The sequence below is a fragment of the Taudactylus pleione genome, unplaced genomic scaffold (assembly GCF_031769625.1).
Source record: "Taudactylus pleione unplaced genomic scaffold, aTauple2 ptg000147l, whole genome shotgun sequence".
NCBI classification, from domain to species: domain Eukaryota; kingdom Metazoa; phylum Chordata; class Amphibia; order Anura; family Myobatrachidae; genus Taudactylus; species Taudactylus pleione.
Genome location: NW_028284549.1, coordinates 3,328,206 through 3,353,122, shown reverse-complemented (window position 1 = coordinate 3,353,122; position 24,917 = coordinate 3,328,206). Strand labels below are relative to the sequence as shown.

The 24,917-nt window shown below is 42.8% G+C and overlaps 1 protein-coding gene across 17 annotated transcripts in view; it reads left to right on the top strand.

The window, feature by feature from the left end:
* The window catches only part of UNC80 (unc-80 subunit of NALCN channel complex), a 240,601-nt gene that overhangs the window by 88,728 nt on the left and 126,956 nt on the right, over positions 1 to 24,917 (top strand). For 16 of the 17 annotated variants that reach the window (XM_088474107.1, XM_088474108.1, XM_088474104.1 and 13 more), the window contains 6 exons: positions 4,613 to 4,746; positions 7,386 to 7,551; positions 14,970 to 15,173; positions 16,028 to 16,119; positions 17,834 to 18,034; positions 23,148 to 23,255. In XM_088474107.1, the coding sequence (XP_088330233.1) occupies positions 4,613 to 4,746; positions 7,386 to 7,551; positions 14,970 to 15,173; positions 16,028 to 16,119; positions 17,834 to 18,034; positions 23,148 to 23,255 (905 nt within the window). The remainder of the gene's footprint in view (positions 1 to 4,612; positions 4,747 to 7,385; positions 7,552 to 14,969; positions 15,174 to 16,027; positions 16,120 to 17,833; positions 18,035 to 23,147; positions 23,256 to 24,917) is intronic. The other variant, XM_088474111.1, reaches the window with a different exon arrangement.

The window sequence follows — 24,917 nt, the reverse complement described above, 5'->3', positions numbered from 1 at the left end:
CCGCCAGGTCACACTCACTGCTGCTAACCCTGAAAGGCCGCTGCCAGCTTGGCACGATATGCCTTCCAGATATGGGTCAGCAAGCTGAGCTTCCCTGAACTCCTGTCTGGGGCCCTCACTTCCTTCTAAGTAGGGACAATCTACAGGGGGATATGGGTTGGGATCGCTAGGGTCAGTCTGGTTGAGGTCAGTCAAAGGGAAGTCAGTGTGGTCATTCATACTCACCGCCGGAGTTGGCAAACCACTAGGGACAGGAGCATCACTGGGCACCCTCACAGGATCCAACGAGCCGGAACCAACATCCTCTGCTTTGCTAGGGGATGTAGGCATACCAGAGGCAAAAGGCATGCTGGGTAGATGTGCTGATTTAGCCGCTGTAATATTTTCCTCTGGGCTGGTTGATGCTGTGGTAAGCTGCGCTGGCAGTTGTCTAGCCGCTGTGGTCTTTTCCTCTGGGCTGGGTTGTTCTGGTGCAGTTGATGTGGACTATCTGGAGTAGGAACAGTCTCTTTGGGCTCACATCCCCAGGTCTGGCAAGCAAGTCGGGCTCCATCACTCGGATTTGGGGTCTGCTGCTAGTCGGGCGCTTCTGCCCTTGTGGCCGAATTGCCACATACTTGTCCGCTAACTGGGCCGCCATCTTTAAGCTGGGTGGCTCCCGGTCTAGCACCCACTCCTTCACCTCTGGGGCGCACCTGCGGTAGAACTGCTCTTGGCATAGCAGATCAATCAGTGCGTCCCAGGTAGTGGCACCAGATCCCTTCACCCACTTCACCACGTACTGCCTCAGCTGGGTGGCGAACTGCTCATGGGTGCTGGTGGGGTTCTTGGGCAAGTCCCGGAACTTTTTCCTGTAGGACTCAGGAGTGACAAAGTATCGCTATAGGAGGGCCCTTACGACTTCGTCATAGTCACCGCAGTCCTCGGTGGCCACTCCTCGATAGGCCTCCAGGGCCTCTCCATGCAGTGTGGGCACCAGGTGTCTGACCCACTCCTGCTTGGGTAAATCGTGTAGTTTACAAGTCCTTTCAAATACTTGCAAATGTCCATCAATGTCCCCATCACTGTCTGCAAACTTGGCAAACTGTATACGATCTGATCCCAGTACAGCAGTCTGCAACGGTGCTTGGGGTACCACGGCCCGTGGTGCCCGCTCGTCATGCCACATCCGAATGATTAGCATACGTTCTTGTTCCGTTGCCCTTTCTCCCAATTCCGCTAGCCGATCCGCTAGGGTATCCATTCGTTGGGATCCCTGCCATGCTGGGGAATGCTGCGAGATAACTGCTGCGAGAGGGAGTGGGAATTGTTGCTCTCACCACGTTCTGAGGGGGGTCCATTGTTACGCTGGCCGCACTTTCCACCTCCGTCTGATGCAACTCCATTCCACTGTTATCAGTCATCCTGCGCGTTCTCCTGAACTGCAGTTACTCCTCTCCTGAGTAACTCAGCTTCTCTCGTCGGGTGACCGAAAAGCCACCTGGGATTATCCCACCGCTATGCCACCAGATGTGACCGGACGCCTTTCGCCTGGGCCGTCCCTGGTCACGGGTTAGCGCTTTTGGACTCCCAATTCCCGTCAGTGACCGCCTGTCACTGACTCCGCCCACTGCGCCGTGGGCGTTTAACGATGCTGCCACCACCAAACTCTACCATCGGCGTTTGGAACCGCTTTTTAGTTACCCTCAGACTCCTACGTCGGCACCTGGAACCGCCTCTGCTGCGTATGCGTTTGACTAACTGCGGACACCCCTCCTGTTTGGTGTTCTGTTGGTCGCAGGATTGAGGCACAATTGAAGTCAGGCAAGTTGTTTATTGCTCAAAGTCTTAAAAAAGACCCTCCCTTCAGATTGAAGGGGAATATCAGCATACAAGATGTTACAGGAATCATTCAGCAGGTCTCCTCGACACAGGATTTCCAAAGATGTACCACATACAGGAATCTTATCAGCAGGTCTTCTCCTCACAGAAGTTACAGGGTTGTACACATACAGGGCTCACAGTCCCTCTTTTTATGTCATTCTAACACACAACATCACAGGGGGGCAAATCCACCCTGTGCTCCTTCTAGAAAATCATTCTAGCTCAGAAAACATAAATTAACAACATATTACATTTCAAAGGAGTCTCTCAATATCCTCCTTCCTAATCCACCAACACAACTGATTTATCATACATTATACTGTCTCCTAAAATGTTGATATAACATTTCACAGGAAATGGTAAATGACATTCATCCTTATCAATGGAAGTATCAATCAGTTTGGCATTTCCAACCTTAACACTATTCAGTGACATCCAAAAGGATCTTAAAAACAGATTGTCTTTTCAAAGGAAGTTCTGTACATGTAGTGTTTAGCTATATGACACCATTCACACCTTCACACAGAGAACTTCCAGTCACCCTATTCATCAGACCTCCTGCTAAGGGAATCACAATCAGCATCTAGTATCTGCAGACATAGAGGCTGGTCATGTCTTATACAGACATATATTCAAGAAGTGCATTTTCTCTACAAAATATACATGTAAACCATATAGTGCATAGTCTATTAAATATACGTTGCTTCATGCACTAATGCATTGCAGATCATCTACAGTGCATTACAGCAATACATATATACTTTAATACAGTTTATTATAAACCATGTGCAGTGTGCTTTTACACTGCCTTTTTAAAAATGACAGCACAGCACGGGGGTTAACCCCTTCACTGCTGTGGCAGCCATTAACCCCGTGTGGCCTGCCTCCGGCCACACTAGTCATGAATTTTATTTGTGTATTTTTGAATTTTTTTTTTTTTTTTACAGTTAGGGTTTGGTCAAAAGGTCGACACATAAATGGTCACATGATTATTTTTTTAGTTAGTGTTTAGTCAAAAGGTCGACACAAATATGGTCGACGCGTTATTATTTTTAAGATTGATATTAATCTTATATGGTTAAGGTTTGGTCAAAAGGATGACACAAAAATAGTTGACACAAAAATGGTCGACACAGAATGATTATTTCTCTTTAGGTTTAGGGATAATTCATCTAATTGAAAGCTGTGCATGCATATGACCCCTGTCTGAGCCCCTGAATCCCAATACGCAGTAGGTGCATCTGCAACGTCTTTGGGCCCCTTAAAAAACGTCACTGGAGCCTCTGCACCCCATAACTGTATGGTTATTTCATCGCAGGGTGCAGGGGAGTTGTGGAGCAAAGTAGTGCCTTCATTATTGAACAGGAAATCATGTGGTCTTATTTAAAGCTGAGGTTGCGTTTGAGTCCCTGAACCCCAACACCTGTGGGTGCGTCTGAAACTCGATTCGTGCAGATGGATCTACCACTGTACTTTATAAAAAAAAAATCTAGATGAATGAATCTAAAATAATCATGATTTCAAAATAATATTGGGCTGTGGTGAGATTCGAACCATGGAAATGTAAAACCACTGCTGCCGTTATATTTTTTGAAAGTACCGGACTCACACACATACTGTACTGTAATGATTTAAAACTTTATTACACATTCGTCTACAGCCCTGATTCCATAACGAAAACGCTGTACTATAGTGTACCGAATCACAGGTTCTGTCAGCCAATCATTGGGCGGTGATACAGAAAATGCATTCGGACGCATGCGTAGTGTACTTTCGGAAAAGCGACACCTAGTGGACAAAATGTTGTATTACATTCTATGACTTTTTCCAGCGCCACGGTATGTTGCGTTGTTATTTTACTGAATGGCGTAACTCAAGACGTATCGTGTGGCGCAAGATGCAGGGCGTGCTACATGGCATATGGAGCAACAAACTAGCTGGGCCCATCTGTACTAACACTTAAAATTAAATATAAAAACAATAGTCTCTTAGTAAATGTGTGACAAAGCCCCTGAAACAGAACATCCATGTTGATTGATGTAGATAGTTTTTAATCAATTAAAATCGATGTTAAGTAAATTTACCCCAAATATTTAATATATGTCTTTTAAGTTCCATATCTTTGCGATGGCATCTCAATACGCTAGATTTCAAGTTGCACCTAACTTAAGACGCCTGCAACTCAAGACACGCACGCACAACTTTAATTACATATGCGTAATAGCAATTTGGACTGCACTTTTGCAGCCACTTTTGAATGAGGCCTTCAGCGCTTGCATTTTTTTTAAATGACATAAACATCGTCAATGTCTTGGTTCCTTTAGGGGGTGAAATATTGTATAATAAAAATGTTAGTAATCGGTTTCTTTATCTGTTACTATAGAGGCATAAGGAAGTTTAATTTTACCAAAATAAGAATTTTAAATTAATTTACAATAAAATAAACTATTCCTATGTATTACTCTAAGCTAAGATAGACATTGCAATGATCATCTGCATGATCAATCTGGAAGATTGAAATGACCCATAAATCTGATTTTAGAGTTTTCTCGTTGGAAATTTCCTTTTTTTTTCCTGGATAGGCTGCAATTTTCCTACTCAGGATCTCAAGTCTAATCTATTAGACCCCACTGTGACTTCTGATGACTGATCCCTGGTGGCTGTCTGGCGATATCGGTCACAAGTAGCTTATGTTTTACTTGACACCTGAGCATCCTCTGCTCTCTTTACCAAAAATGTCAATTTGTAGGTTCCGTAAACCCAACCAAGTGCGGTTGTCCTTTTGCGCTGAAGATGTCAGCGTGTCAGTTACTTCTGGAAATCACCACTTTCTTAAGGGAGACATTCCCGTGCCTGCCGAGGCCTAGAGCCGAGCCTCTCGTGGTAGGTGAAATATAGCAAAGTATCATCAGTTATCAGATATTTGTTTTGTGTCACTTTCATATGTAATGTTCAGTGATGTATTCACTTATGTTGCTTATGTACTAAAATTTCAGTTATTTCAGTCACATATACTTATGCTTAATTTACATTCTTATATACACAATTCTTCTCAACAATATGTTATGTGCAGTTCTAATGAGGGTCAGTTTTACGGCTATGAATGCCTAAATAGATAATCAAAAAAATTTAAGTAGGTCATTTTTTTCCCCAAAACCCTTTTAGAAGTTAAGCTTGTAATATACACAAGACTTGATATAATAATAACTCCTTAACGTAAGGTTGTAAGGGGGTCTATGTACTAAGTCTTGCAGAGACGTACCGTGGGCGGAGATAAAACAACCGAGTCAATGTACTAAGCTTTGGAGAGAGATAAAGTGCACGGACATAAAGTACTAACCACTCAGCTCCTGTCACATTACAGGCTGTGTTTGAAAAATGACAGTTAGGAGCTGATTGGCTGGTACTTTGGCCCTGATTCAGAGGCGCTCGCTCTGAATCAGGGCGGACATGTTTTTTTTACCCCGGCCTCCAGGCCACCCACAGCTTTAGCGGGCGGCCTGGCGATGGTCCCGATTATCGCAACCATCGGGCTTGCGACGAGACCCTTGTGGTAGGGTCTCGTCCACCGCAAGCCCCAGTGAACTTCCTGCTCTAATAGAGCAGGAAGTTTACTACTGACATCACGTGTGCTGTTAGTAGGGCCGCCCACAAGTGGCAGGCGTTCCTAAGGGAACGCTTCCTTTTGTGCAGCCACCCCCCCGACCCGCCTGTTCAACAACGACAGCCGCCCCGTCTTGTAGCGTGCCCCGGAGCGAGTGATTTCTCACTCGCTCCGGGGCTTGCGCATGCGTGCACAATGGCCGACCATCGACTGGCTTGCGAGCGGGTCTGAATCAGGCCCTTTATCTCCGTCCAGTTTATCTCTCTCCCAAGACTTAGTACATAGACTCCTAGAGGACCATATATAGTATCGTTACCCAGTAAGCAGAAGGAAGACACATCTGGTTCTCAGCAGGGACATGTGTGCCCATTAGATAGTAAATAATATTATACTTGGCCCTCTTTCTCTTTCTTATAACTGAAGAGAGAGAGTGTGATGCAGCAATGTGAGCTGCATGATTGGCTGAACGTGATACACGTATGACTTGCACACATAAGGCCTGATTCTGAGTTACACTTAATGCAGTAGCAATTCTGGCTGCTTTCTGCAATCAGAAGTCCTGTGCAGATGTCCGGTGGTGCGCTGATTCAGACTCATTTATGCGACAGCACCACCCCCAGCCATCCGCTCCCGGGAGCAACCGCTGTCTCTATCGTCAGCATTTGCACCAGCTGCATCCTTGTTTGCCTGAGTCCTACTGAGATTGGGACATGTTGAAGAGATGATAAATCTTGAATGTGAAGTTGCTAGCAAAGTCAAAGACAGAGAGGAAAGTGGGTGAGGGAGGTGCGGGGGGGACGGTCAAAGAAGGGAGTTGAAGGTGGTGAAGAGCCAGTGAGGATTGGACGGTTGGGAGGAGATGAGAAACTGAGTTAGGACAGAACTTTAAGGATAGAGAATTAATTTAAAATGAACCCGTACTGTTCAGCAGTTTAGAACCATTTCTGAAGGTAGTATGTGAGCCTAGGATGTCAGGTTTGAGGTGCAGACAGACGGGGGTTTAAGAGTAACACGCGGAGTAACAGAGTCAAGGGCAAAGGTAAGTACAGTGTTGTAGAGGGAGACTGCTTGGCCAGGGCAGGAGTGGGTTGAAAGAGGAGAGAGAAGAGATCCAGTGAGGACGAGAATAAAACAGGGTCATTGGCATCAAGGTTGGGCTTGGTAAGCGTAACCTTGGGAGAGCGAGTGAAAATAATAGGGAGTCAGCGAAGTTAGTGCAGTCTGAGATGACACAATAGTAGACTGTATCCAGGGTGTGACTGCTGGAGTGGGAGGAAGAGGACGTTGATAGAATACTCACAAAAAAAGAAGAAGAGAGGGAGAGTAGTCCGGAAGTAGCAGCTTCTGTAGAAAGGTCAAGTGGAATGGTATAGTCACCCAGGATGGAAGGTTATTGAAGAGAAGTAAGCCAGGCAGTAAAGTTACCTAGGAGTTGTGGGGAGTAGCCTGCGTGACGGAAGATGACTGAGACATTAAGATGAATAGGGCAGAGAGGCCGATTGAGTAGACCTCAAAGGAGGAGAAGGAGAAAGAGAGAGAGAGCTCTGGGGGTAGGACACAGAATGTATAGGCAAGAGAGAGAAGAACTTCACTACCTCCATCAACGTGCCAGTGAGAGATATGGGATTGAGGATGGCCCTCGAATGAGAGGACGAGGGAAGGTGCGACTATCCATCTCGCAACTCCCATGATCCTCTGGTTGAAGAACGCTGCTGTACATCAAACACGTGAACTTTTAGAATTGTGTCCAATATAATGCATAATGTCCAACATAAAATCAGATTTTTGTTTCTACTAATTCTACTAATTGTTTTAAAATGTATAACTTGCAGTGATATTTATACACGAGAATTTTCACATGAGATGTTTTAAAGGTAATGGAGCGGCAGACTTCTAATGCTCTTCTATGACGCTTCAGGACCTGGAGACCTGCCGGCTACGCCTGGACCCAGAGATGGACCGCCACCGATATGAGAGGAAGATCAGCTTTGCTGGGATCCTGGATGAGAATGAAGATTCCAAGGATTCCCTGCACAGTAGCAGCCACACCCTGAAGTCAGACACAGGATGTGAGGAGAAGAAAGGTATAGTAGGGGGTCCGAGGTCACGTAAAATGCAATGTCAGCTGGCCAAGTGTCAATGTGGATTCTTTTATTTTATTTGGTCCGTGTCAGGGGGGGATTTTCAATGTATATTACGCGGGGGGGGGCGACCTAACAACATTTTGTAAAAATGGGCCAAAGACCATATTAGGCTAAGATTTATTAATAAGTAACTCTTTATAGAATGAGCTACTTTAGTCTAATATCCATGTTTACTATTTTCCTTTAACGTTAATATAAAGTGATGCTGTAAATGTCATGTATACAACACCAATTCTAATATATAGTTGAGTAGTGGACTCGGTAGTATTTGTGATTTCTATATATTTTACCTGCATAACTATAGTTTTCCAAAGTTGATCTTAAATGAAGCTAAGGGCCCTGTTTATGGTTATTCCCACCACGGCCAGGATCCGCGAGCAATGATGCACACAGGAACGCAACTCCATTACAAGGTATAGTGTAGCCGGACTGAAGGGAGGACGGCAAGGTTGTATTAAATTGGTGTCGTTGCATCAGTTTAGGAAGCAGCGTGTGGATCCACAAACACATGGCTTTTAGAGGGTGTCAGCCACTAGTGGGCACAGCTATCATGCAAGACTAGCCCCTTTCCAATCCAATTCAAATACACGGTCACCTACTGTTGCTGTAGGTGCGTGCAGTTCGCAGTTCACCAGCACAGAAATGGGGAATGGGACATTCCTCCCTACTGTCCGTACAGTGTGGATAATGTCCTCACCGAGCAAGATAGTCACCGAAAATTGGGACTGCCCCACCAGCTTCATGACAGTCGAGAGACTGTCCTGCATGCTCCTACCTGCAATTGCAGCTTTCAGACTTGCTGTTGCTGGTGTCTTACACTCAGTAGCAGGTTGTCTGGATTCTGGAATGGTGTTCGGTACATAAAATATGTGAACCATCTAGGCCTCCTTCCCACCCTACCAGACCCAAATTGATATCATTAACACCCAGGTATAGTAAATAGTCCTCCCTGCCTGCAAACAGGAGCAACATTTACTAAACAGGCCTATTCACCCCCCCCAAACTGCCACAATATTAAATAAACAGTAGTTTCCAGGAAAATGTGCAGATCATGTGATGTGCGCTTCTCATGCGGGAAAAGCAGGCACACACAATGAGGAAGGGAGGACAGGAGCAGACCCATTAGATCTGCGGCAGCATGCATTAAAGTGGCTGGTCTCTCTCCCGGAATCGGTATGATTTACCACCGGACCCCTGGCCGGCGGTTCAAATCCCGACTGCGGCTGCCCGAACAGGATGAAAATCCCGATCATCCCCAGGTAAGTATTCACTAACCTATTCCCCCACCCTAACCCTAACCCTCCTTTAGGGTGCCTAACCCTAACCTTCCTCCCCAGTGCCTAATCCTAATCCCCCCTCTAAGTGCCTAAACCTAACCCCCCCTTCCCCACTGCCTAACCCTAAGTCCCCCAGGGGGTGCCTTACCCTAAGTCCCCCCGGGAGTGCCTAACCCTAACCCTCCCTCCCCCTAGTCTAAACCTAACCTCCCGGGGGGGTGCCTAAGCCTAAGTCCCCCCTGGGAACCCTAAACCTAACCCTCAACCCCCCCCCGCAGTTGTTCGCATTTGCGCCCGGCATCACTTCAATCGGGATGCCGGGCGCCGGTCTTCCGGCATCGGTAAAATGACAGGCGTCTAGATGTAGATGCCGGTCATTTAACCCTCGCCGGGATTAAGCAGTCGGGAAGCCGGCTGTCGGGATTAGGTCCGCCGGCTTCCCGACTGCATACCCTCTCTCCCAGTATCCTAAAAGCCTCCTGGACATTCCGGTAAAGTAGGCAAGACTGGTTGAGCATGATTGTATGTCCGGTGTCATCACGGTCGTTCCCCCACCACCACTCTGGAGTCAGGGACACTGTCACACTCTCCCGAGAGTTTGGGAGATCACCAACAGTTTTGGGATTCTCCTGGACATTCCCGGGACAGTCAGTAAGTTGGCTGAACGCGGGTTTATTCATTTATGTAAGGAAAGCAAAATAAATTGGTATCTAGTACTGCACATTTCTCAAAGCCTGAGGAAGGATTACTTATATCTGAAACGTTGTCTGTTACTTGCACAGCAAACTAAAGAGTTTATGTATTTGACTTTTGAGCACTGTTTTCTTGTTTAGAATATATACAGTATATATGTCTTGTTATATAGTCTTGCATACAGGATGGATACATGGATATTAAGGCTGAAACTTTCTGTGTCTCTATGAATGACAATGGGGCTACATGACGCATATCAGACAAGACAATACAATGCCGCGCTGTAGCTGAGTGGTGTAAAGCTTTCTGCTACTGCTTGTATAATTGGTTACCATCATCGACACCTCTCTGGCCTCCATATGCAATATATATGTGAAGTGAAATGTCTAAAGTCTACTTTCGTTAAATATTTTACACGATCTGTGCTTACCATTACTTACTAAAATGATGTAACTCCATACACTAGATGTGTAATGAGAGCGGAGGTCAGAGCACGTACATACTAATTAGTTCTTGTGCCACTTTTTGTCTCTTATAGGTTAGTGCTGTCTACATATTATTTATTTATTACTATTCTATGGTGCTGTCTTCAACAGGCCCCAACTTTTTTTTTTTGGACTATGTATTTTACTGTTTGTATATCTTATTGCAGTAACGTGTGATGGAGGCTGATTGTGTCAACTTTTTATACTTTTCCGTTGCAAACGTTGATAGACTCTGGGAATAAAATTGTGCTGTCTTTGCAAAATCCGATTGGCTCCTACTAAAACTAAGTAAAAAAAAAGTTTACAGAGCAGCCGAAAATGACACGTAATGTTTATACAATACAGCCGGACCTCCTTTCATCAAACTCTTTCCAGCATATGATTGCAACAGTGTCACTATTGGTGTAACCTGTATGTTAGGATATAGACTCGTACCAATATGGCGCAATACAATATAAAAAGGCATATTGCAATTTTCATAAATAAGCTTTGCAAAGAAACATGTCTCAATAGGTTTACAGAAAATAAAATATAGAAAATTCTATTTCTTCTTATTAGCAAGCTGGGAATCCACTGTACGGCTTACTACGTTTTCCAAGTCAGAACATAGATCGTCTCTCAGTTTGCGAACTGCAAACTTTTGAACTATTGCAAACATGTAAACGTATATATGTTTGCCAGTACCTTAAAGAATACTAAGATTCTCTTTCATATGAAACATAAATATATTAGTTGCATGATTTAATTACAGTGAATATCCAACTTGAAGTAACTGGAAATAGTTGTAACTTATAAAAATGATTTCCAAAACAGCCAACCTGTGTTCTGCCAAATAATGTCCCTCTTCTGATCCCCCCCAAATAAAATGTTCTTGTGATATGTTTTTCTATATAGTAATGCTATCAGTGAAGAGTTCGGTGGAAGGAAAATATTGGTATAAACAGCACTTTGATATACTGTGTGTGTGTTTGTATTATTTTTAAAGAAGGAGAACCAATTCAAATGCCATATCTGATGCAGGCCTATTGTAATGTAAAATAACATGTTCTGATACTTATACCGTCCTGTAAATTAACCCGCAAAGTGATTCATGTAGCAGTTCCAAGGGATCATTTATAAAGTCCCTTACAAACTGTTTGTGTGATTAGGGATATAATTAGAGTAGCTAAATATGTAAATGAAGGGTAATATTTGTTCTACACATGCAGCAAATAATGAACAAAAATGACAGTGACTTCTCTCTTTAACTGTGATCATAAATACATTTGTACAAATGCCACAGTGGAGATATCTGTGTCCTCCCAAACGCAGTACAGGACCACACCATGCTCACAAAGTCGCTACTCTAAAGCTGGCTACACACTGTGCCGACGGATCTACCGACACAGCGGCCAATCAGGTAAGCTATACAGATTTGCCGATGGGCCACTCGATATGGGCTCCCTGACATCACAAATGCCCATCCAGTTGAGCTGTCAGTCACCGTCCATGCAGCAAGTGTATGGGTGGTCAGCTGACCGCCCGTACACACAGCCAGACACGCCGATATATCTGCAGATATGTCGCCCACCTGTTGTGCGGCAGAGCAGATGTGTTATGTCTTAGGGGTGGCCATCGACTCTGCAGTGGGCTAATGCCAAAAGAGCAAGAGGGTACTGGGCTAGGTAGCTCGGCACCACTGCAGAAAGTGTGTGAGTCCTAAAGGCTTCGGGTTCCAATAAGCCCTTCTTCAGGTATGGACTTACACACTTTCTGTGGTGGTGCCGAGCTACCTAGCCCGGCACCCTTTTGCTCTGTTGGCATTAGCCCACTGTAGCAGCCACTTATGGTGAGAGGCTGAGGGATCACCCCTTTTTTTGTCCATTGTATTTATTTGAATTATATGAAAGTATTTTTTATCTTTGTAATTTTTTTATGTAATAAAATGTTTACATTTTTAACACATGTCCCGGGTTATTCAGGTAATTATTGGAATATTTATTTGTCTTTTTAGCACCAATCCACTTCACTATTTGTACTTTTTATTCCATTGATTTTTTTATTGGTGCTTTAAATCCAATTTTTTGTGCAATTATATGGTATCTTTTCAATATTACTTTTTACCTTTGTCACAAGTACATTGCAATTTTTTTTTGCAACAATTTCTAACTTTTATTTTTACTTTTATTTTACTAGAATCAACTTTAAGCTTTAACTAATTTATGATAAACGAAAGAGAAAGTTGTACATTCATTATTCAACATTATTCATGGAATGGGACTTAAATTTTAAATTTACCCAAATGTCCTATTCCATCACATGGAATAGCCTACAGACATAACAGGGGGTAGACACCCACCCACCGACTCGCTCGCGATATATATCGGCCGTTTGATTGAACGGCCGATATATCACCCAGTGTGTACCCAGCTTATTAAACCCAGTGTCTACCCAGACACAATAAATGAACACAAAGGCCAAAACTGGTCTTACAATAAGGACTAAAAGAAAAAAGCATAAAATACTTACAAACCAGAAATAAGGACTAAAAGGAAAAAACATAAAATACTTACAAACCAGAAATAAGGACTAAAAGGAAAAAAACATTTCTGGTTTGTAAGTATTTTGTTTTTTTCCTTTTAGTCCTTATTTCTGGTTTGTAAGTATTTTATAAGGACTAAAAGAAAAAAACATAAAATACTTCCAACCAGAAATAAGGACTAAAGGAAAAAAAACATAAAATACTTCCAACCAGAAATAAGGACTAAAAAGAAAAAAAAACATAAAACACTTACAACCCAAAAATAAGGACTAAAAGAAAAAACAGAAAATACTTACAAACCAGAAGCCATTTTGACATTTACCCTTTTGTATTATTTCCAACAGAGACAATAAGCTGGTGGTGAGATGAGCGTGTAAAGTTAGCTCTATAGTTTAAAAATTATCTTTCAAAATTATTATTTAAAATTAAAATAACGTTAACAAAATCTCAACCCATGACAGTATTCATTTAAATTTTTTATCAGGTGGCCATTAAGTGTCTCTCCTTATAGGACCCTGAAACCTAAGGCTAAACCTACACAAAGGCTACTAATAACAATTATAGATATGAAAAATCACAACATATTTTTCCGAAGCCCTGACATAACTTGAGATGTTTGATATTCTGGATCTGCTTCATAGGTGGACACAGTGCTGATCCGAAAAAGGGACGTAGTCTAAAATAAGGGGGTGTGGTCTCACAGGGGGGGTCCCCGATAACATCACTCTGGGGGCAGCCCAGCATCACTGGAGATCCTGGGCTGCCCCCGGGTCCTGGGCTGTCTGTTCCTCTTCTATGACTGGAGCCGAGTGCTGCCGGAGAATGTCACACTGCAGCACCCGCTGAGGGTGACACCCGGGTGCGGCCTGCACCTCCCTCGTGACGCCACTGATAGAGGTACTAATTAAGTCACCTGTGCTCAAGCATGGATATCCTTAAAACCTGAACTGTTATAGCGGAGCTTGGGAAACTTGAGAAGAGGTTTGGGATCCCTGGGCGTTTCAGGGCGGAGACTGGGAAGTGATCTTAAGTGACCTGCCACACAGGTGAAAGTTTTTGACTTATAAGCTTCCAAACTTTGCTCGGCATGGACATCCTTTTATCCCCCGGGGTGGCAGAGACCCAAGAGCACAAATAGAGGCATACACTTGCGCCCATGTGCAGATATTATCCGCGAACAGGACTGTTGGGTATCTCTCCATCTTAGCAAAAGTGACTTGGACGCACTGCATAGGGTGCCCGCATGGTGCTACTGCCCAGACCAGACCCCCTGTCATCTGATATGTGTAGGAGAATATCTACCCAAACCATCACAACTGTATCACAAATATCAGGGCCGTAACTAGGGTAGTGCGACCAGTGCCATTGCACAGGGCACCTCAATGCAGGGGGCGCTGTTTGGGCCTGTTAATTTTCTGTTAATTGTCATTCTCACTTGCAGCTTCCTCTTTTATCCTCAGCATCTCCTGGCCTCTCCTATCTCTTCCCTGGCCCTTCCCCATGAGGCCATATCCTTTTTTGGGTGTGTTAACTCCCTATTCTCTGTATTTGCAAAATTGGGGGGGGGGGGGGGCAATGCTCTTCCTGGCACAGGGCACCAAAAAGTCTAGTTACTGCTCTGACAAATATCTTCTCTCATGATAAACTTTTGGATCTATTACATAAATATTTGTGATTATTAGAAGTCAGCTTATATATCTTAGGTTTAGCGGTGCTGTAAGGCAGGAAGCCCACAACTCTACATACACAGAGATCACTTTCTAAAAGCCACAATTTTACTTTTACTCCAAAAATGACATTAGGGCCTGTCCCATACCCTGCTGAATAATTTTGCTGACTGTTTGGGGTTCCCAAAATAGTACCTTTTAACAGGAAGTAGTTACTGTCGACACTCAAAATGTCAACACCATTATGTCGATGGAACAGTGCAGATGCGGGTGTAATGTGATTTAAAGTATTTGAACCATGTCGGCATTATAATTTTTAATGATGTTTTACCACCATGTGTAAAGTTATAGTGCTGTCACGGTTAAAATGCTTTAAATAACATTACAACTGTGTCGGCAGAGTCATGTCGGCATCTTTTTATTGACATTTTGATTGTCGACAAGTCGTATGTATCCCCCTTTTAAATCTATTTCGACTTTTCAGAATATGGATCCAATTATTTTAGATTATTGGCATTTGTTCAAATGTTTTGTTGCACCATGCAAAGTACTGGCTGAAATAAAAAAAATCATATATATTTATGTGTGCTTATTGCAAAGCTAATCATATTACACAGATAAATAGATGTGTACCACTTATAGAAAACTAATAAGATGTATATAAAAAAAAAATCAGAGAAGAGGGAAAATTTCCTCTTGTGTTCTTTCAATGCAGTTCCCAGCAGGAAGATCAGGATAGGAGGCTCCCGTTTGCTCCAGATTAAAGGAACCCGCAGTTTCCGGGTGAAGAAAGGGGGCTCTCTGTCCAGCATTCGCCGGGCCGGCAGCCTAAAGAGCACCAAACTAACACGCCAGGACTCAGGGTCCGAAAACGAGGACATCCAGCTGTCCCAGAGCAGGGACACTGTTACTGACATAGGTAACTCAGAGAAGAGGATTTTAAGGGGAGGTATGGTAGACAGGAGACATTTTTATAAAGACCTAAAAAGGAGAAAGGGAGAGAGAGCTTTCTAAAGAGGACGAGTGGAGGTGTTTCCCAGAGCAACCAATCAGATCCTAGGTCTCATTTAGTAGAAATGATTAGATATATGATAGCTAGTATCGGATTGGTTGTTATCAGGAACGCCTCCACTTGTCCTCTCTAGATCATTCTCCCCCTCGGTGACCTATCAGTGCCTACCCTAGCCGATGGTTGGACAAGTATTTGATGAGTGGGTGAAGTAGTTTCAAGTAAGGAGATGATCCTGAGGCAAAAAAGGTCGCGGATCGCGGATTTTTTATTTTTATGTTGAGAATGAGGCATAGGGAACTATAGTGGAGTGGTTGACACACTGGATATTTCCGTAATATAATATATTTTCCCTGTAAACCAATATAAGCAAGGTGTTTATATATAGGTACTCCCATGTAACACAAGCCGTAGGACCAGCTTAATCCAGTGGAGACACAATACTGCAGCATAGACTCTTGGCCCCAATGTTCTAGGCAGATCTGACCGGTTTACAGCATCTCTGAGATGCAGGGAATTCGTTCTCCATTTTTTTCTTGTCCCATCCCCTTAAAAAAAAAAAAAGGGGACGTGTGCCAATAGATGTGCTTGTCATTTGCCAACCCGGCTAGCAATCAGAATGGGTGGGAGATGGGTTGATGTGTTGCATTGCTCTGTCGTGAAAACCATCTGTGCATGGCTGGGCTTGCTGGGTAACATTCTGCTGCCATGAAAGTTCTGGTTGTGTAACCTTACGGCTTGTTGTAATGTTTGTTTCTGAGAAGAAGGGAGCCCCTGGAGCACTAGTGAGCCCAGTATTGAGCCAGATGGAGGCAACACTGAAGAGAGCTACCACCGTAACATGTCTTGGTTGCACGTAAGTAGTGTGTGAAATGTATAAAGCTCAGATCTGAGAAAAGTCTGTTTCATATAAATGAATGTGCACGAATACTGGTATGGACCCATCACAGGGTTTGATATTATAACTCTTGCAGTTCTAGCTCACTGTCCACCTCTTTAGTACCCATCTCTCCTAGGCAGAATCTAATAGGTTTTGAGATTTGGAGAATTATGACTCTCCAAAAATCACGGGAACTCGCTGTCGGGTTTGGGCTAAAAGTCGCCAGATTTGATATCCAGCGAGTTTGAGGTTAGCTAACAAGCTCACCAGTCTATTCCAGCGATTGGTGGTGAGTTTGAAAGGGCAGACTCGCTGGAAACATGAGAATGTCGACATGGTTGTAATGTCTACATTGACCATGTCGGCATGCCTTATATCAACACTGCTGAAATATCAACATGATTAAAATTTTGAGAAAACATTCCTAGTGGTCTAGCGGTGACTTACCTTGTATGGCGTTTCTGGCGATCAGCTGATGGTGACTTCCGGCTGTTCTCGCTACGATTCCGGCAGTTAGTTTCACCGACCTCTAACCCTAATCATTATCACTGTCATCGGCATTCACACTTACTCTATGCTGGGTGCAGGAGATACGGCATACACACTCCATACACATCACTCAGAATGCTGAGTAACTGTGGCAACACGGCTGCGTCACACCCAAGTGACTGCTCTCTTCCATGCAAACGCCTGGTTACCACCCATTTCCCGTACAGCAAGAAATGGCAGAGATATTTCCAACTCCGAATCTCCCGCACATACAGTACACAGAGATGCTCGGTAAGCTTAAGAAATTGTGCGATCCGTCCGCCTTTGGAGCTACATTCTGCTTTGAATCAGGCCCTTTGTGTCGAGCTTTATTCTATTACATACAGCGACTTGAAACTCGACGTAAACTCGCAGTTTTTCCAAATCCTTATTTCTCTGCCTGCATGGCCCCCAATATCAGTGCAACTGCGGAGAAAGCTGCGGTCAGTGACCACGACACGCCCTCCACGAGCCCACGTTTGGCTAGCCACCCCCGTTACCACCCACTGAAATTGCCTCTCTGCGTCCAAATTCGTTCTGCGTCTCTCAGCGGTAACCATCGGGACACAGACGCAGTGCAACTTGGACGCATGCGCAGACTGAAAATAATTGGCCGCTTATGTCTGACATTGGCACTACGTCCACCCCACTAGCTTTTCGTCATTGGGTTTCAAAAATACTCATAATGAAGAGAGATGTTTTGTGGTATTTTATTTTAAAACAAAAAAAACAAAAAAAAAAACATTTTGCACCATAATGAGTTACAATTCTAAACTTTGGATTTCAAATTTTTCTTCCACAAGAGGAAAAGTGACTGACGCACTTCATTGGCTGTCAGCTTCATTAAGCATCCTCAGTACAGAATGCATTTACAGTATATCTATGACACCCAAGAGGAGATCACAGATCACAGGCTAGAAAGGCAAGATGGAGAACAAAGCAAATAGATGCCTGAATAGAGAGGAAAGGAAGAGGCAAAGTGTACAATGCCTGACTTTGTACTGCAGTATATTGTGACAGGTCATTAGTAACTGGGAGCCATTACACCAAGTCACACTACAAACTCAGTGTACAGCAGATGCTCTAAAATGAACTAATTTAGTATGAGTACATTGTACAGTTCTGCATATTTTTACATTTACTTATTACTTAAAATTATCAGGTTATGATCCTTTTATGCAACCAACAAAGCTTCATTTGTACCCACGTGGATTACTGCCACCCACACTGCTACCTGCACCACAGTCGCTCATGTGCTCGGCTGGTCAGAGCCATCAAGCTGCTCTACGGAGATACCGTGGACTCACTCAAAGAGGATCATCTGGGTTGTGGCTCCGGGATTAGAGGCAAAAAAGTGAAAGAGGTTTGTTTATCTCATGTACTGTATGCTACACTAAATATTGCAAGTATACCTCATTAAATATTCCATGTGTGCTTCATTAAATATTCCATATACACTGCAGTAAATATTCCATGTGTGCTTCATTAAATATTCCATGTACACTATAGGAAATATTCCATGTGTAGCTTCTTTAAATATTCCATGTGTGCTTCATTAAATATTCCATGCACACTACAGTAAATATTCCATGTGTGCTTCACTAAATATTCCATGTGTGGCTTCATTAAATATTCCATGTGTGCTTCACTAAATATTCCATGTGTGGCTTCCTTAAAAATCCCATTTACATTACAATATATATTCCATGTGTGGCTTCATTAAATTTTCCATGTACTTGTCACTAAATATTTTGTGTGTGCTTCACTAAATATTCCATGTGTGCTTCATTAAATATTCCATGTACATTACAATAAATATTCCACGTGTGGTTTAATTAATATTTCCAGGTGTGCTTCCCTAAATATTCCATGTGTGGCTTTGTTAAATATTCCATGTGTGCTTCATTAAATATTCCTTGTACACAACAATAAATATTCCATGTATGGCTTCATTAAATATTCCATGTTTTCATTGAATATTCCATGTGTGGCTTTGTTAAATATTCCTTGTGTGCTTCAGTAAATGTTCCATACATGCTTCTTTAAATATTTACTGTACACTACAGTCAATATTCCATGTGTGGCTTCATTAAATATTCCATGTACACTACAGTAAATATTCCATGTGTGGCTTCTTGAAATATTCCATGTGTGGCTTCATTAAATATTCCATGTACACTGCAGTAAATATTTCATGTGTGGCTTCTTGAAATATTCCAGTTGTGCTTCACTAAATATTCCATGTGTGGCTGCATTAAATATTCCATGTGTGTTTCATTAAATATTCCATGTACTCTACAGTAAATATTCGACGTGTGGCTTCTTTAAATATTTCATGTGTGGCTTCATTAAATATTCCATGTACACTACAGCAAATATTCCATAGGTGGCTTCTTTAAATATTCCATGTGTGGCTTCATTAAATATTCCATGTACACTGCAGTAAATATTCCATGGGTGGCTTCTTGAAATATTCCAGTTGCGCTTCACTAAATATTCCATGTGTGGCTGCATTAAATATTCCATGTGTGTTTCATTAAATATTCCATGTACTCTACAGTAAATATTTGATGTGTGGCTTTATTATATATTCCATGTGTTCATTGAATATTCCATGTGTGCCTTCTGTAAATATTCCAGGTGTGGCTTCACTAAATATTCTATGAACTCATCACTAAATATGCCATGTGTGCTTCATTAAATATTCCATGTACACTACATTAAATATTCCATGTGTGGCTTCATTAAATATTCCATGTATACTACAGTAAATATTCCATGTGTGGCTTCGTAAAATATTCCACGTGTGCTTCATTAAATATTCCATGTGTGCCTTCATTAAATATTCCATGTGTGGCTTCGTAAAATAGTCCATGTGTGCTTCATTAAATAATCCATGTACGCTACAGTAAATATTCCATTTGTGGCTTCATTAAATATTCCATGTGTGCTTCATTAAATATTCCATGTACACTACAGTAAATATTTCATGTGTGGCTTCTTTAAATATTTAATGTACACTGCAGTAAATATTCCATGTGTTTCTTCTTTAAATATTCCAGTTGTGCTTCACTGAATATTCCTTGTGTGGCTGCATTAAATATTCCATGTGTGGCTTAACTATTCCATGTGTGTTTCATTAAATATTCCATGTACTCTACAGTAAATATTCGATGTTTGCCTTTATTACATATTCCATGTGTTCATTGAATATTCCATGTGTGCATTCTTTAAATATTCCAGGTGTGGCTTCACTAAATATTCCATGTACTCATCACTAAATATGCCATGTGTGCTTGATTAAATATTCCAAGTACACTACATTAAATATTCCATGTGTGGCTACTTTAAATATTCCATGTGTGGCTACTTTAAATATTCCATGTGTGGCTTCAGTAAATATTCTATGTATACTAGAGTAAATATTCCATGTGTGCCTTCTTTCAATATTCCATGTGTGGCTTCATTAAATATTCCATCTGTGGCTTCGTAAAATATTCCATGTGTGCTTCATTAAATATTCCATGTACACTACAGTAAATATTCCATGTGTGGCGTGGCTGCATTAAATATTCCATGTTTGGCTTCGTAAAATATTACATGTGTGCTTCATTAAATATTCCATGTACACTACAGTAAATATTCCATTTGTGGCTTCTTTAAATATTCCATGTGTTGCTTCGTTAAATATTCAATGTACACAACAGTAAATATTCCATGCGTGGCTTCTTTAAATATTCCTTGTGTGGCTTTGTTAAATATTCCATGTGTGCTTCATTAAATATTACATGTGTGGCTTTGTTAAATATTTCATGTGTGCTTCATTAAATATTCCATGGGTGCTTTACTAAATATTCATGGACCCATCACTTAATATTCCATCTGTGCTTCACTAAATATTCCATGTGTGCTCCTTTAAGTATTTCATGTGTCCTTCACTAATTATTACATGTGTGCTTCTTTAAATATTTCATGTGTCCTTCACTAAATATTCCATGTGTGCTTCTTTAAATATTTCATGTGTCCACTAAATATTGCATGTACACTAAAGTAAATATTCCATGTGTGCTTCACTAAATATTGCATGTACACTAAAGTAAATATTCCATGTGTGGCTTCCTTAAATATTCCATGTGTGGCTTCATTAAATATTCCATGTACACTACAGTAAATATTCCATGTACACTACAGTGATTATTCCATGTGTGGCTTCATTAAATATTCCATGTGTGGCTTCGTTAAAAGTTCAATTTACATTACAATATATATTCCATGTGTGGCTTCATTAAATTTTCCATGTACTTGTCACTAAATATTTTGTGCGTGCTTCATGCTCGCAAACATATTGTTTTAATGTTGTCAATAACAATTAAGGGGCCTATTCATCATGTTAATTATCATATTAATTAATAAATAATTAACATCCTAACTCGCTGTGGCTGCAGGAGAAATTCATCATTGCTCCGATGCGGTGACAGCTGATGCTCCTTTTCGGAGCAGTGAATCCTTTCACTGCTCCTATCAGAGCAGTGACAGGAGTGTGCATGCGTGACCTACAGGTCACGTATGCGCACAAGAGCCCCGATGTCCGGCAGCAGGAGCTGGACAGGGCTGGAGGGATCTGAAAGGATCTCTCTTCGCAACCCGGACCTTCTTCCCATAGGGAAGGAGCGGGTTGCGATGCTGGACTAGGTACATTCGCCATCTGAAGATGTCGAATACTCCCGCAGTCAAGCTCCGAAAATATTATATTTTCAGAGCTTGATGAATACTCTCCCCATACTAGTGTATGGGGACAGAGGGCCATTCTGCAAAATTAAGGTAAGTAGGAGATATCTGTGAAGCTTTACCTTTTTGATGAATGGCCCGATAACTTAATTTTCACAACTGCAGGTGAAAATGTGCATTTTCACCTGCTTTTGTGAAAATTAAGTGATAATGAATCCCTAAGTGACCTTTGGGAACTTACAACATAAAACATCTGTAATGGGCCTGTCAGCCATGGAGCCAATAACGGTGAATAACCCAGTCTATGCATTGCCTATGGGTGGAGGTATGGTGAGCGCTCCCAATCATTTTAATATCTTGGCTCACATTCTGCAGAATAAAAGTTTCTGATTTAATAGTACATGAAGAACTTCTGTATCATGCTGGGCATGTTTCCTACCAATGCGTGTTCTAATCTATAGGAAGGAGACATACGGCACTCGTAAAGACTTCTAGTAGTGTAAATAAGGATTATGCATGTCGTTTGAAGGAAACTAATTAAAATGTAAATGTGGTATTTATTTGTGTATATTATTATTATTAGCTGACATATGATTATTATTAAGTTGTTATGATTAGTATTTCCTAACTATATTATAAAGCAGGGCTCGACAAATTTTTGTAAAATCTAGGAGCCATCTTAAAAGTTTAGCAGCCAGACCATTGTCCATTACCAAAATATATGAAAGCTTATATAGACCACCACACATGCTTTTTCAGTGCCCCTCAACCTAGTAGTAAGCCCCCTGTAATAGTGCCCCCAGTAGTAAGCCGCCTGTAATAGTGCCCCCAGTAGTAAGCCTCCTGTAATAGTGCCCCCAGTAGTAAGTCCCTTTTAATAGTGCCCCCAGTAGTAAGTCCCCTTTAATAGTGCCCCTAGTAGTAAGCCCCCTGTAATAGTGCCCCCAGTAGTAAGCCCCCTGTAATAGTGCCCCCAGTAGTAAGCCCCCTGTAATAGTGCCCCCAGTAGTAAGTCCCCTTTAATAGTGCCCCAGTAGTAAGTCCCCTTTAATAGTGCCCCTTGTAGTAAACCCCCTGTAATAATGCCCCCAGTAGTAAGCCCCCCGTAATAGTGCCGTGCGCACCAAAAAACCCCAGAATACTTACCTAAGCCCCGATCCTGCGTCCGCTGCCATCCGCCGCTCTTCGGAACTATTGGAGAGATGTCATGACGTCTCTCCCATAGTGCCCGTGGCGGGAGCCGGACGCCGAAGCTCAGTTGTGAACTCCGGCTGCCCCTGCAGGGAGTCGAGCGCCGGCTGGTAAAATTTCAGCGGGCGTCCGGCAAATGGAGCTTTCCTGCGGGAGGGTTTGGAAAACTCGATCACCAGGAGTAAAATCTTAGTCGCGACCTGGATTTGTCGAGCCCTGTTATATAGTGACTATTCTGGTGTTCCAACTTTTTGTTAACATTTTTGTTCTAGTCATGAGCATACAATATAGATGCATCTAGGCAGCCTGCACCCAAGAGTCAATTCCTTTGTTATATACAGTAGTTTTCCCCAAGGGGATTCTGGATACCCCGACAACTCACAGTGGCCAAAAATTAGACTAGATCACTTCTGTTTAGAGGAGTGGGGCAGGCCTTACCTTCTACCAGTATCTTTCTGCAGATGCAGCTTGGTCTGTTATGGCCATGTACTGATATATATGTACAGATCAGATCACTGAGTATCACAGACAAGTATTCCTGTGTTTTGTTCCCACAGTGCTCAGACAAATCATGCCTGCGCACCCCATCCCTGAAGAAGAGAGTGACAGAAGCCAACCTGGAGGGGAAGAAGGACAGCGGGATGCTGAAATACATACGGCACCAGGTGCGTTACACGTCTCTGTCACATACTGTACTCACAACAGTAAGTAAAAGACAAACAATGAGAGACAAAAATCGAAAAACAAATTGAGAGCACATGCGTGTCTTTTCTCTTTCACTTTTTTAATTCATACACCAGACCTGTGACTGCGTACGGCTAAGGGTCCAGGACCAGGGCTGGACTGTGCGTGCAGTCAGGGCTATAGCGTGCAATGCTGAACGCAGATTCACCATTATCGTGAATCTGCGCGTGCAGAATGGGTCTTGCGTAATCGCATGCAGCCCTTCGATTCCTCTTCCTGATTGACAGGCAGAGGCATTTAAGGGGCAGTGCAGGGACGAGCAGCGTTCCTGGAAACGGGGGCATGTCCACCCCGTTTTCCGGGAGTGGCAAGGCCAGGGACTGCGTCGACAGACGCAGTACCCATTGCCACGCATACAGACCAGTCTGAGTAAGCCTCATAGACACTTCAGTGTCTATGAGGCTTATTCAGCTGGCTGACGGTCGCGATGGTGATCCCAGCCTGTGACCTCTGTCGCAGTGCTGGGATCGCAAATGCAGCAGGGGGGTGTCATACACCTCCTGCGTGCAGCTTTGCAATTCTGTTCCAACCTGAATCAGCCCCCATAGAGTATAGAGTAAGGGTATGATATGGGCTTGTAGTTGCGAATTGCAACTAAAATGGCAGACGAAAAGTCACAAACGCAGGGTCTTACTTGCAGGTGCTATAGCACTGATGTAACTTGCGCACTGATGATGATGACTGCCTCTGGTTGCGAATGTGAAAAGCGCGTCTATTTCAGATTCAGAGGTGGATGAAGATGCAGCGCCTCTTTCTCGCAGCCGCTTCTGCATCTTTATGCCAGTGAAATCCACGGCTCATTTAAATTCGTTCTGCATCTCTCGGCGATTCGGACGCATGCGCAGTACTTCCAACATCTGGCAACTGCCTGAATATTAGCATTGCTGAAATAGTGTATTAAAAGTGACTTTACACCGCAGAGCTCACGCGTTTTACAGAAATAAAGCGATTTATACTCAGTTGGGGAAGGGGGGTCCTGCACATTTATTTTTTTTTAAATAAAATTAAAAATATATATATTTGCGTCTCGTTCGCTTTGCATTCCAGATGCTCCTCATCACTTCAGTGTCTATTGTCTGCCTAAAGGCCCCCATACATCAGAGATTGATTGTGGCAATCTGCAATCGATTGAAAAAGGGAAAGATTTTTATACACATTTGATTGCACGATTGCTGCAATCAATTGCTGATGTATGCCCCCATCCAGGCATTAATATAATGGGCCTGATTCAGAGATAGACGCAGTGGTGATATCGGATGCAAGTGACTGATGTTATCAGTCCGGGCGTGCGTCCGAGTCGCACTGTGCACGCCTACTGATGGTTACCGCCAGAACGAATGTGGGCGCATAGAGGGACAATTTCAGTGGGTGGTAATGGGAGGAAGCCAGCCAGAAGCGGGCATGTCGCATTCAGCGACTGCTTCTTTCTCCACAGTTGCACTGATTTCGATGGCCGTGTTCAAACGGACAGTCTGCGCCTCCATAGAGCTGGTGCAATGACCGATGGTGCGTCTTTGTACACACATCGATTAATTAGCACCACTGTACAAACCCCATTGGCTGTAGTAATAGCATAAATGTGC